At 41.2% G+C, this 13,735-nt stretch overlaps 1 protein-coding gene across 5 annotated transcripts in view; it reads left to right on the forward strand.

Annotated features, from left to right (window-relative positions):
• The window catches only part of DOCK4 (dedicator of cytokinesis 4), a 650,492-nt gene that overhangs the window by 478,878 nt on the left and 157,879 nt on the right, over positions 1-13,735 (forward strand). For all 5 annotated transcript variants that reach the window (XM_033958349.1, XM_033958350.1, XM_033958353.1 and 2 more), the window contains one exon: positions 2,404-2,499. In XM_033958349.1, coding sequence (XP_033814240.1) covers positions 2,404-2,499 — 96 coding nt within the window. The remainder of the gene's footprint in view (positions 1-2,403; positions 2,500-13,735) is intronic.

Below are 13,735 nucleotides of genomic sequence, written 5' to 3' on the forward strand. Positions count from 1 at the left end.
TTACTCGACTCCTCAATAGCAGTCCAGAGTCCAAGGAGATTATAGCTGTTCTCTTCAAAGTAAAAGCAAAGCTGGGAACTTCCTGTACCACTTGCTCAACTCCAAACCCACGGTCAGGGGAGCCTCACTTGCTCATTGCAAGCTCTTAGGCAAACAGTGATTGTGGCAGCATATTCCCCACAATGACTCACTGATTAGGGTTCAATTGCAAAGTGGCATTTGAGCCATCAATGTATTGATCTGAGTGATTGTTCTTTTTCTGGACTTCTATCATAGCCCTCTACTTGTATGTAGCTTGTATTATTGTCTTTCTTCAAAATAAATAAAAACTAGAAAACAGCATGTGTTTCGTTTTTTACTTATCATATGATGCAGTGTCTCTAGTGTGCCCCGACGGGACCCGTTTCGCCCAAAAGGGCTTTTTCAAGGGTTCTTTAAGGAGCTCTTATTTTAAAGAGTAATGTATACTGAGTCAGATGACAGGGATGGCTGCGGGAGAACCTTGATAAAGCACAGGAATGCGAAACATGTCGGGTCGTTTCTCCCGAGTCAAGCTTGCTGAAAGATAAGTGGTTTAAATACCAAATGGCTATAATACAGTTTTAATGGAGTTTATAAAAAAAGTAAAATAAATAGAATTAAAATAGAAGTAGAACATAATTGAAAGCCTGTGATGAGAACCACGTAATTCTTCCCGCTACTAAGATATATTGAGCGGTGGAGTGGTGAGGCTGAGACCTTCTGAAAAATTCAAAACATTTAACACTGTGCTTTATTCAGAATTTGGACACTGGAGAATGTAATAATGTGGGACATGATTTGTAATAGACTATTGTAATGGTATCTTATTTGCTTTGATACTTCTTTATTATCTTATTTCTCAACCTCTTCTTCCAATTTTGGTTTTTTTTAAATTCCTTTAAGTTGCGATGATGATAGTATGAGTATGTGTCTTTTTAGACCCCTGACGTAGCTTCAGGCCGAAACATAGGCCATGTCAGGTCAGCCTGATTAAAGAATCTTTTGTCCCAGTTTCTGGGTCAATTGTGCTTTCATTTTGTTATGCTACTGGATCCCTCTATTTTTGTTGTTTGAATGATATTTGAAAGTAGCAGAATGAAAAATATACAAGAAAAATATACAATTTGAAGACTTTTACATGGCATTGTATGGAACATTGATCTATATTGTCATAAAAAAAGAACATACATTATTGTCTTGGCATTAAAAATGAATCAATAAAATGTGACATTTTTACTTTTATTTAATCCACCTCTGCCTTTTAGCACATATTTCTATCATTTGTGGCTATAAGTTTGGATTCCAGGGTCTGTCTCTTATTTCTGCCTTGTTACTATTGTCATTTATTATTGCCTGGCCATTCTTCTAAATTAACTGTACTATAAAAAAAATTCACTAAAAAAATTTTCACTTAGGGGCCCTTTTATTAAACTGCAATAAGTACTAGCATATGCTTACCTTAAATTAAAAGGACTTATAGTGCGGGATATGCTCATCACAGCTTAAAAGGGCTTATTGCAGAATGTGCTTAGGTGTTCTGCGGTAAGATCCCAATCTGAGTGTGCAAACTGCACTCTAAATTTTTTTTCTTCACATAGAGGTGTGTCTGGGGGGCAGAGAGTGGGTGTTTCTGCACTAATCATTTTGTATATCTACATTACTGCATGCTAATAAATTGGCACAGAAATTGCACATGAGCCCTTACTGCATAAAAAATAGGTGTCAATTAGTGCTCAAGAGCTAATTACATTTAATGGCCATGTGCTAATGGCAACATTAGTGCTTATATATTAATTCAAATAATGGGAAATGTGGGGAAAAATGGCCTTGGCACATGGAAAGACCACATATGGTCACACTAAAGCCACAGTTTATCATGGCTCAGTTTAGTGCACGCTAATTGTTAGTATGTACTAAATCAGTTAGCACCCCTCGACAAATTTCTCACCTTTTTCTTAAATTTCAGAGCTTTAAATATTCTAGAAAAGTAAAAATTATTCAGTAGCAAGCAATAGTTTATACTGGTAATTCTAATGAAGAGCAAAAAATAAAAAGAAATTAAAACATCCTATAACTGAATTGAGCAATTTATGTTAATTTATGTTAAGAATCAAGAAGTCCTTCATTTTGATATTTATTATATGGATAATATAAATTTTATTTTATTTTAATAATGCTTCCTGGATTAGAATTCCACTGTTTGGTCCATATCCTAGGTAAGACATTATCTTTAAACTGTACAGCTTGTGATAAGAGCTTCAAGTCAGATCTATGAATGTTGCAGTGGTTGCTAAGGCACTGAAGGCATTGCCACCAGTAGCATGATTGCCATGGCAATAGATAAAAATAAATATTGAAATTGTCCTTTTATTTTGATTTCAGCTTACTTAAGAAAATTGAGCGGGAAACGTGGCGTGAAAGTGGCGTTTCATTAATCGCCACTGTAACCCGTTTGATGGAGAGATTACTGGATTATAGGTGAGCAATCATTACTTACCTGCCACTGAGAATTTACTTATTTTTGGAATCCTGATGGTAGGGCATTACATAGGGGCCCTTTTACTAAAGTCTAGTAAGTTTTTTTGCACACACCACACATTATATGAAAATTTAAATACATGATTATTGCAGAAGCTGTTTGATAATTGTTGGAGACATGTCCAGCATGCCCCCTAAAATTTACCTACATGGACAAGTTGCCTACTCTGTGTTTTATGCCAAGCACAGTTAGAAGCACTAGCACTAACTCTTGAGGTGGCATTAAATGTGCATCTGCTAATTACACATTTGACAGCATATAATAATTACTCTGCACTAACTGCAGTGTGCAGTCAAAGCCCTACTTATGCCCATGCCCCATGCAACCACATTCCTATCCTGCACTAATCAGTGCAAGATTTTTATTGTGCTTGGTAGCCATTAAAAATGTTAAAACTCACACTAACCCCCAGATCCTATATAAGCACCCAATTTTGGGCATGATTCCAAGATGCACACACAACTTAATTAGCTAACAAGCTGTTAACCCACAATAATTAGATGCTAACAACTAATTATTGACGTTAATTGACATCATTTGGGATTTGCATGTACATCTAACTGCACACTATTATATAACACTGGACGCCTAAATCCCATGGCATGCACCCCAAAAGGGGACATGGCCATGGGAGGGCATGGCATTCCAGGTCAGGGCATTCCAGGTCTAGGCATTCCAAAAAGTTGCAACTTGGGCTCAGGAATATACACCAGGTTTCAGCAGGTATAAGTCTGGTGCCCAGAGTTGAGGGCGGGAGTCAGTGCTAAGTGCTATTCTATAAAAGGCACACATTCTTTATAGAACAATACGTAATGCTGAGTTTTTCCAATGCCCATGTTTGAGCGCCATTTATAGAAGTCCCCATATCTGCTTAGTGCACTTTAGTAAAAAAAAAAAAAAAAAAAGCTCCATAGTGTTTTCAATCCTACTAAATAATAGTTCTGTTTATTTTAGGTAGCAGGATATCAGTACATAAAAAAATAAGAAAAACATGCTGATCAGACCAAGATTCATCAAGTTCACCATCCTGTTTCAGATAGTAGCCAGTCTGCATCAAAAGTACCCACAATTCCCAGAAAAAAGATCACTGCTATAAAGGGACCATTTTACTGAAGTCTTGTGTGCACTAAGAGACATTAAAAATAGGAAGGATGCCCAGCATTTAGGAGGAAACTCTATAAGAGGTACCTAAAGATAGATGCCTTAATTAATGAATGGGCTTCAGTTATGTGCTTTAACAGGCTCATAATTAGAAAAAAAAAAAATATATATATATATATATATATATATATATAATTGGGAGCTAGGCGCCTATCTTGATAGGCATGATTCTATAAAAGATAGGCGCCTAGGTGCCTAATGTAGGCCTTTAAAACCCTGGCCTACATTACAGGCACCTAAGTTTTAAGCTAGGCGCCACTTAGCGCAATTCTGTAATAGCCACCTAAGGGCTCCTTTTACTAAGCCGCCTTAGGGCTTTAACGCGCAGAATAACGCACGCTGAATTGCCGTGCGCGTTAGACCTTAATGCCAGCATTGAGCTGGTGTTAGTTCTAGAAGCGTAGCATGCGGTAATTTCCTGTGTGCGCTAAAAACGCTTGCGCACCTTAGTAAAAGGAGCCCTAAGTGCGATTGACATGCAGTAGGCACCTATCTTTTTCAAGCACCCTAACACAGAATCTGGCCCTTAATGCATGTTAATATTCATTAGTGTGCCTTAAGTTTTAGTAAAAGAGCCCCTGAGATAAACATGGGGAAAGTCGCTCATGAATTCAGCCTGCTTGAAAGCTAATGAGCAGCGGCAGGCTTGGGAGTCTGAGGCTCTTTTCTCCTTTCCTTATGGTATCCTTTGAGCTGAATCTAATATAATAAAATGGTAGGACGCGCATGCGCACTAAAAAAAACGTGTTCCCTGATCCGTCGCGTTTTTTTTAGTGCGCATGCGTGGGTTTACGTCACCAAACTCAGCAACTTGGACAACAATTGCGCTTATGCTCAAGCCGCCACCACGAATCCTCTCTCGAACCGCACCAGGATCGAGAGAGGAGCTGCGGCGGGGGCTTGAGCATAAGCGCCATTGTTGTCCCCCTACCTAGCTGCGAGGCTGCGGCGGCCTTTCTCATGGTTTCACAGTGTTTGGTCCGCCAAACAATTCCTGCCGTTGACCAAATTTGCCCCACCGTTCCTTCCCTTCCTCCATCAGGTACAGTTCAGCTCCGCCTATGTTAAAAGCAGCTGCTTTGAAATTGGAGCCCTGCCGCCACCGTAACACGTTCCCTCTGCCGCGGTCCCATATGTCAGAGAAGGGGCGGGACCAAGGCAGAGGGGAAAGTGCTACGGCAGTGGCAGGGCTCCGATTTCGACGTGGCTGCTTTTAACATTGGTGGAGCTGCACTGCACCTGATGGAGGGAGGGAAGGAAAGGTGGTTGTGCGCTGTTGAGCCCCTCTGCACGGGCCCAAACCAAAAAAGGAGCCAGGACTCTTCCCAACCCGGCGCCGCCAGACCCGACAAAACGGCCCTACACTCACAGACCCGCGAGCAGGATTGCCATGGAAACCTAACCGGAATTACATGCAGTCGCGCAAGTGTCAGTGAGAGGGGATCAGGAGCTAAAGAGAGATTGAAAAAACAAACAAACAACAGTGCACAAGTAGAGAGAGACACACAGACAGTCACAGAAGGACAGGGGGCTAAAGACACAGATTGAAAAAATAACAAAACACAGAGGACAAGGAGAGAGAGACACAGGAAAAAAAATGACAAACAGACATACAGCAGCCAAGGAGACAGACATACTTACATACAGCGTCCAAGTAGACAGACAGAGAGACAGCAAAAAAATACAAACAGCCAAGGAGACAAACAGAAAAAAATAAAAATTACAATGCCCAAGGATAAATTCAGGAAAAAAAACCTTCCAGACATACAGTGGCCAAGGAGTTAGACTGAAAAAAAGGCATACAGACATACAGCAGCCAATGAGACAGACAGACTGACAGCGACCAAGTAGACAATCAGCAAAAAAACACAAACAAACACACAAAGCAAAAAATTTGAAACATACAGCGGCCAAGGAGACAGGCATGCAACAAATAGGAAAAATAAAAAAACTTAATAAATCAACCATACATGAAGAAGGAATAAAAAAAAAAAAAAGGGAAAAGACACCTACAGGGAAACACAGGATCAAGAGCATATAGAGAAAACAGAAGTTTGCAGGAATCAGGAACATATAGAGAAAGGAGAGCAGAGACCCCTGCAAGAAGAGAAAAATAGCAAAGAGACTGGGGATGAGAAAGAGAGCAGAGATGCTTTGCAGGGAGAAAAAGCTAAGCAGTAATGTTACAGCTTGAGAGTGCAGACTGAGGAAGAAAGCAGAGACAGCGCTACACAGGGAAATGGAGGGAGGAAAGAGACAGAAAGAAAAATACAGACAGACATAAATTCTAGCACCCGTTAATGTAACGGGCTTAACGACTAGTATAATATATTATGATAGCATAACATTATATTGAAAGTTAATTCCTTTTAATTAGGGAACAAGTGAATATATCCCCTATGTGTTTGGAGTATTGGAAAGTCGCTACTTTCCCTGGGATTAGTAACATGACATCTTGCTACTCTTTGGGATTCTGCCAGATGTCTGTGACCTGGATTGATCACTATTGGCAGCAGGATACTGGTCTAAATAGACAAATGATCTGACCCAGTATGGCTATTCTTATGTTGAAATGTACTTGAAAATCTTTTCGTATTGGTTTTTGCCTCTTAATAGTGCTTTTGTTCTTCCTTGTTTTTCTTATTAGGACTTGTTTTGCATTTTATAAATGATGCTTATTTGGCTTTCACTGTGTTTTCCTTCTGACCATTAAGCCATGCTGGTAGTTTGGTTCTTTTAGTCACGTGGAGGGCGGGGGGGGGCCCGGCGTCGGGAAATCTACGATGAGGGTGGGGGTTTCCAGCAGGAGGGATTAGGCACCCTCCTGCCAGTTTTGTTCAGGGGTGGGTGTTCCTACAGGAAGGATTGGGCATCCTCCTGCTGGCGATCTTCAAGGGGGGGTGAGGAGATGTTCCAGCAAGAGGGATTGGGCATACTCCTGCCGGTTTCGTTTGGGGTGGGGGGTGTTCCTGCAGGAGGGATTGGGCATCCCCCCTGCCGCATTCATTCGGGGTGGGTGGGGGGTGTTTCAGATAGGAGGGATTGGGCATCCCTCCTGCCATGTTCATTCTGGGGAGGGGGGACTAGTGGCTGCATCCACAGCCACTAAACTTATCGCGACAGGAAGATCTCTTGCCGCAATAAGCTTTGTGGCCTCATCTGCTTACAATGCAGGCCATAATTTTGCTGGCCTACATTGTAAGCATTTCCCGCTCTTCTAGTGAGACGCGTATGGCTGCCTAGGTTTGCCTAAGGCAATTTACGGGCAAACCACACCTATGGCTAGCCTTCGGTGAGCTTAGGCAGGCATGCAAGCCTCCCTAAGCTCCCGGAGGTGCCTCCAATCTAGCTAGCCTGTCTTGGGAGCTTTTTATCTAAAAACATGCGTCCTGATTGGCTGGTTAGACAGTGGTAGGATGCCTACCACTGCCTACAATCGGTTTGCAGTTTGCAGAATCTGGGCCTCAGAACGTAATTGGAAGAAATCTAAAACAGAAGATAATAAAACTAAATAGAGATAGATGATTCATTGGTATAAAATGTTATTAAAAAATAAGAAAAAAAAGTTATTTCTCTAATCCTGACTTTTACAAAAGCATAGCACAGTTTTTAGCGCTGGCCCCAGTGTAGAGAATGACACGGTGGTTGTTACCCGCGGCTAGCCGCGGCTAACCCGCCGAAACGGTGACCAAAAAAAAAGGTCACCGCGAGATCGGGAACAAGGCCATTCACCGCCCCGTGGAGCGGTGAATGGTGAGCATGCACGGTGAATGAGCGTGCAGTCCAGCAGCCCCCTCTTTCCCGCTGTCCGTCCGGCCATGCATCTCCCTCTCGTTCCCTTACCTTCTCTTTGTGGCGAAACTGGCAATTTCTATAAGGATATGCGCTGTATTACAGCCGGAGCCTTGAAGTCGCATTGCGTTGCCTGCTGGAAAAGTCTCCTGTGACACAACTTCCTGTTTCCGGTTGCATCGGAGGAGACTTTTCCATCAGGCAATGCAATGCGACTTAAAGGCTCCGGCTGTAATACAGCGCATAGCCTTATAGAAATCGCTAGTTTCGCCACAAAGAGAAGGTAAGGGAAAGGGAGGGAGAGAGATGCACGGCTGGCTGGCTGGCGGGAGGGAGCTGCTGGACCACACAAAGGGTACTGAGGATGGGGGGATGGAGAGGAGAAGACGCTGAAGCAGCCTGAAGGGAACTGGGGAAGAAAGAGAGGGGAGAAGACGCTGGGAAATGGGGAAGAGAGAGTGGGGAGAAGATGCTGGGAAATGGGGAAGAGAGAGTGGGGAGAAGACGCTGAAGGGAAATGGAGAACAGAGAGTGGGGAGAAGACGCTGGAAGGGAAGAAGACAGAGATGCCAGACTATGGGGGAGCGGAGGGAAGAAGATGGGTGCCAGGCCAATTGAGGGGTGAAGGGAGAGGCACAGTAACAGAGCAAATGGAAGCCATAGAGAGACGGCAGACAGTGGATGGAAGGAATTGAATGAGAAGATAAGGGAAGAAAAACCAGACAACAAAGGTAGAAAAAATAATTTTCTATTTATTTATTTTGCTTTAGGATAAAGTAGTATATTAATTGTGTTTATAAAAATTTATAAACAAAGCTCTGCCTGCTTAATATCTCTTTCTCTAGTTCAGCAGCCAGAACTTTGATTTATAAGGAAGGAATAAGCTAAGCAGTACTGAGGATTGTATGGATGCGACGGAGGCGGGACGCCGGAAACAGGGATGGGGCAGTGAAGGAGACGGTGGGGACAGGGCAGTGAAGGGGATGGTGGGACAGAATTTTTCCTTGTGTCATTCTCTACCCCAGTGGTAACAACTCCAATGCTCATTGAATTCCTATGCACGTCTGAGCTGTTATTGCTGCTGCTAGCGCTAAATCATGCTACATTTTTGTAAAAGGAGGGGTAAATTAATTGATCTTCTATCTCAGATGTTAAAATGCTATTTGGTATTTTAAATAATTTGACTGACCTTCAAAGTATACAAACTAGTAATTTGAATAAATTACCCATTGCTAGTCAATTAGGAGAATTTTTTAAGTCTAAACTTTTAGATATCAAAAATGTTTTTAAGGAGTTGAAAGAAGATATAACACACTATCTAAACTGTTTTCATGCCAAACATGTCCAGTAGATAGAATTTGGTCTGATTTTTTTACCATTGCAGTGGAATACATTTTATTTGTTTTATCAAAAATATGTGTAATCTTTTTGTTAACTTGATTATTGTCCTTCTTGCATTATGAAAACAGCTTCTTCTAGCTTTGCAGTTATTTGATTGGATTCAGAAGCAGTTGGATTTGGGTATTTTTCCTTCTATCTCTGGCTTTTGCAAACCTGCGTTAGAGGTTTCTACTGCGGGCCAGCAAGGTAAATGATCCGACGCTCATAAAATTCCTATTGAGTGCTGGAGTATTTACCTCGCTGGCCCGCAGTTGAAACCTCTACCGCAACTTTCTAAAAGGAGCCCTATATTAGGTGATTTTTTGTTTGGATTACACAAAGAAATCCAATTAGGAAATAGCTAATTACATAAGCCTGTAGCATTGATCCCATTTGCTGTGAAGTTAATGGAAGGTTTGGTAAATTCTCAAGTTGTGGATTATTTGAATACATTTGATGTTTTACATTCTTTGCAATCGTGATTTAGGGCGATGTTCAGTACTGAAACTGTAATAAGTTTTTTGATAAATGATTAATCTTTAATTTTTGAAGGAAAACAGGCATTTCTTCTTCAATTTGACCTTTTATGTGCCTTTGATTTAGTAGATCATACTATTTTATTGTCTATCTTTGACAGCATTGGAATTACTGGCCAAATTTACCATTGGTTGAAAGGTTTTTTTTGTCTGACCATTCTTATCAGGTTAAGTTTGGAACAAAATTTTTTTTTCAAGATGGAGTAACCTATGTGGAGTACTCCAGGGCTCTCCATTAGTCCCTGAGATATTTTATATATTTTTAAGTTCTCTGAGATTTGTGTTAGAGAAGAATGGCTTTACAGTTTATATTTCCATTCTAGTTCCACTAAATAGTTTGTAGAAGGATTATTGAAAGTTCAACAAGGAACGAAGTTAGAATCTTGAATGAGTAAACATAATTCTGAAAGCACTGAATTTGGATTTGAGTAAAGTTGAGCATTATCGTCCAATAGTGAGTATTCCATGGCAGGCAAAATTGCTGGAATTTATAGTGTATCAACAGTTTGTTGATTACATATCTTCTAAGGGTTACCTGCACCCTACACAACATGGTTTTTGACTGCTCCATAGTACTGAAACTCTTTCATTTTAGTTTCTGAGATAAGAAAGATTATGAGTTTTGGAAAACGGACATTATTGCTTCAGTTTGATATATCTGCAGCGTTTGATTTAATAAATCATAATGTTATGCTGTATAGATTGAGTGCTATTGAATTGGATGGAAGGGTGTTGAATTGATTTTCAGGTTTTTTAAGGACAAGAAGCTATTGTGTTAAAGGAATCTAATCTAATCTGGTATTTGTGCGTCACACTATGCCTACAAAGGTTCAAGGCGCCTTACAGTAAGAAAAGGAGAGCACTTTAGAACATTGCAGAAAGCTAAACAAGACATTACAATAGAACATGTTAACAGAATCTAATGAAGGAGTAGATTTTTGGGATCACTGGATAAAGACAAATATATCTGCGCCAAAACAAAAAAGCAAATGTCATCTCAATAGGCACAATAATTGGTTTGATAGTGAACTCCTAAAAATGAAACGATCAGAAAGATAATTAGAAAGGATTTGGCAAAAAACTGGTAAACAATCAGATCGTAACAACTGGAGATCAAACATAATAATTGATAAACAATTAATAAAAGAAAAACATAAAACATTTTCTTCGGCCAAATTAGGTTCAATGAGCATAACTTCAAAAGAATTGTTTCACTTGGTTTCAAATTTATTTGATACTACACAATTTTACTCAGTCCATACACACTATGGTCTCCTTTTACTAAGGTGCGCTAGCGTTTTTAGCTCATGCAGGATATTACTACGCGCTACACCACGCATTACATGGCTAGAACTAATGCCGGCTCAATGCTGGTGTTGCTGTCTAGCGCGTGTGGCAATGTAGCGTGCGCTATTCCGCGCATTAAAGCCCTAATGCAGCTTAGTAAAAGGAGCCCTATGCCTCCATTGGCCAACCACCTAGCCCAATACATTAATTTAAAAATTAAGAACCTGAGAAACAATTGTTTCCAAAATGACAATTCTAATTATCAAACACTTATTCTACTGGAAAATGCAAGCCATGTGGACCTGGTTTGGAGCTCCTTTCATGATCTAGATTGGAAAACGTACTCTAAACTATATAATAAATATGTAAAATCATACTGTATTTTGGACTCTTGTCCACCAGAAATCATGAAGGCAACTCCAATAGAATTCAAATTAAAATTGATGGATTCTTTGACTTATAATCTAAAGAATGGTGAATTTCTTATTAATAATGGCCACATTATAATTACCAATACCTCAAAATGTAAAGTCCTAGGACCAAAAAACTCCTGGTGAGATGAAAGTAGAAGGAAATTCCTTTCAAATAAAGACAAAAGGACCTCAAGTGTTCACATCCAACTGAAAATGGAATATATCCAAACAGAGGAAGTGAACTATCACTGGTCCAAAATGTCATATTTCTTTTTGCACTCTAGTAATCCTTAAATTAACTATTTTTAATTTGATTGGTTGTTTTTAATATGCCAAAAAGTAAGGCAACCTATCCAATATTGCACCTGGAAAAATATATCCATGGATAAACGGCTCAAAACCTTATAAAGCGAAGAGTACTTCGCTTATATCCAGGACCCAGGGCAACTCGTAGCTGTATACAGTATAGTGGTAAATACAGTAAATGCTCAGCTTTACTCAACAGAGCGTCTCAACCCAACCTTTTTGACACCAAGAACCGCTTTTATAGAAGCAAATTTTTCCGGGGGGGGGGGGGATTCGGGGCAGCTTCGTAGGGAAGTTTTATACACAATGTACATTACATTTCTAGAAAAAAAAATTAGAAATTTCTACCTTTGTTATTTCTGCTTTCCTTATCTTTGTGTCATTCTGTTCCTTCCAACCACTGTCTGCCTTCTCTCTGCCTCTTCCATATGGCATCTACTTTATTTCTATGCCACTACCAGAAACTGTCTCTCCCTCCACTCTACCCCCCTCCCCCCATTGGTCTGGCACCTATCTTCTTCCCTCCGCTCCCCCCATGGTCTGACATATCTGTCTTCTTCCCTTCCATCTCTCATTCTCTCCCCCAGGTGATTTTTAGCATCTCTCTCCTCCTTTCCTCCCTTCAGATCTGGTATTTGGATTCTCCCCCTCCCCCAATGCTCCAGTATCTCTCTCCTCTCCCATCCTTTTTTATTCTGCTCTTCCTTCTCAATTTATTTTTTCTACCTCTTGACTAATTACTTTCCAGTCCTCAATTTCCCTTTCATTCTGTCTACCTATAACTTGCCACCTCTTTCCCTCACCCCTTCCATTATCTCACTAAATCTATTCTCTTCCCCCAATCCAGCATGCGCTCTTTCTTTATCCCCCCTCCTTCCATCCAGTATGTGCTCGCACTCTCCTCTCCACTTCCTTTCAGAGTCTGCTCTCCTCTCTCTCAACTTTCAGAATCTGTTCCCCTCTCTCTCTCCCCTTCCAACCAGCGTCTGCTCCCCTTTCTCTCCTCCCCACTTCCTTCTAGCATCTGCTTCCTCTCTCTCCACTTTCAGCATCTGTTCCCCTCTCTCTCTCTCCCCTTCCAACCAGTGTCTGCTCCCTCTCTCTCCACTTTTAGTGTCTGTTCCCCTCTCTCTCTCTCCCCTTCCAATCAGCATCTTCTCCCCGCCCCACTTCCATCTAGCATCTGCTTTTCCCTTTCTCTCCACTTCTCTTCAGTGTCTGCTCTCCTCTCTCTCCCTTTCAGCGTCTGTTACCCTTCCCCCTCTCCCTCCACTTCCCTTCAGCACCACTGAACCTCTTCCCCTCGTCGGGCCACCTTTCTCCCTTCCCCTCACCTTCGCGGGTGCTCTTCAGAGTTTTCTGTTTCTGAGTGTCTGGATGTGGCAACATTTTCACAAGTCCCGTGCGACTGGCCCAAAGCTTCTCCTCTGACGCAAGCCACCCAGGCAGAAACAGGAAGTGCGTCATTGGCGAAGCTTCGGGGCAGTTGCGCGGGACTTATGAGAATGTTGCCACATCCAGACACTCAGAAACAGAAAACTCTGAAGCACACCCGCAAAGTTGAGGGAAAGGGCGGGAGATTTCAAGACAAGGGGAAGAGATGCCCATTGCCGGCAGTTCTCTTGCAGCCAAGCTATCAGGTGGCTGCGGACAGCTAGTGGGCTGCGGACCGGGGGTTGGGGACCCCTGATTTAGAACATTGCAGGAAATCTATGGAAGACTTTACAATACAAGGAAGCACTAAAGGTAAATAAAGACTTTGGGATTTCTCAAGTTAGAGATTCCCATTCCGAGTGGAGAAAGAGGTAGTTTGTTACTGCACAGTAGGGCCGCAGGAGGTATATTAAAAGAACAATTAGAGGAGAAGTAGCATACTGTAAGAAACTTAAAAGGATAAGACAATGAAGTCATGAGGTAGAAGGAATCTGTTATGATCATTAGCTGATGTGTAGCTGAGTATGGTACCAGTTAAAGTCATTAATTGGTTTGTAGCTGAGTACTAGGTTACAGTGTGGTAATAAGGTGAAGAGTTTGGTGTTGAAGGAAGTTGGACTTAGTTGCTGGCAGATCATATGGAGTCAAAAAAACGGGTCTTTAATTTCTTACGAAATGTGGTGTAGCTGGCTTCTGTTCTTATGGAATTAATGTAAATTTAGAGTACAAATTGTGGTGTTCCTTAAGGGTCACCTGTGTCTTCATTGCTTTTTAATTTGTATATGAGCTCTTTGGGTGAATGGTTGACAAGTTTAGACATTTTTATTTTATTTTATGCTGATGATATTTTTAACTTAAGTCCTGCA

This window comes from Geotrypetes seraphini, chromosome 9, assembly GCF_902459505.1.
Source record: "Geotrypetes seraphini chromosome 9, aGeoSer1.1, whole genome shotgun sequence".
Lineage (NCBI taxonomy): Eukaryota > Metazoa > Chordata > Amphibia > Gymnophiona > Dermophiidae > Geotrypetes > Geotrypetes seraphini.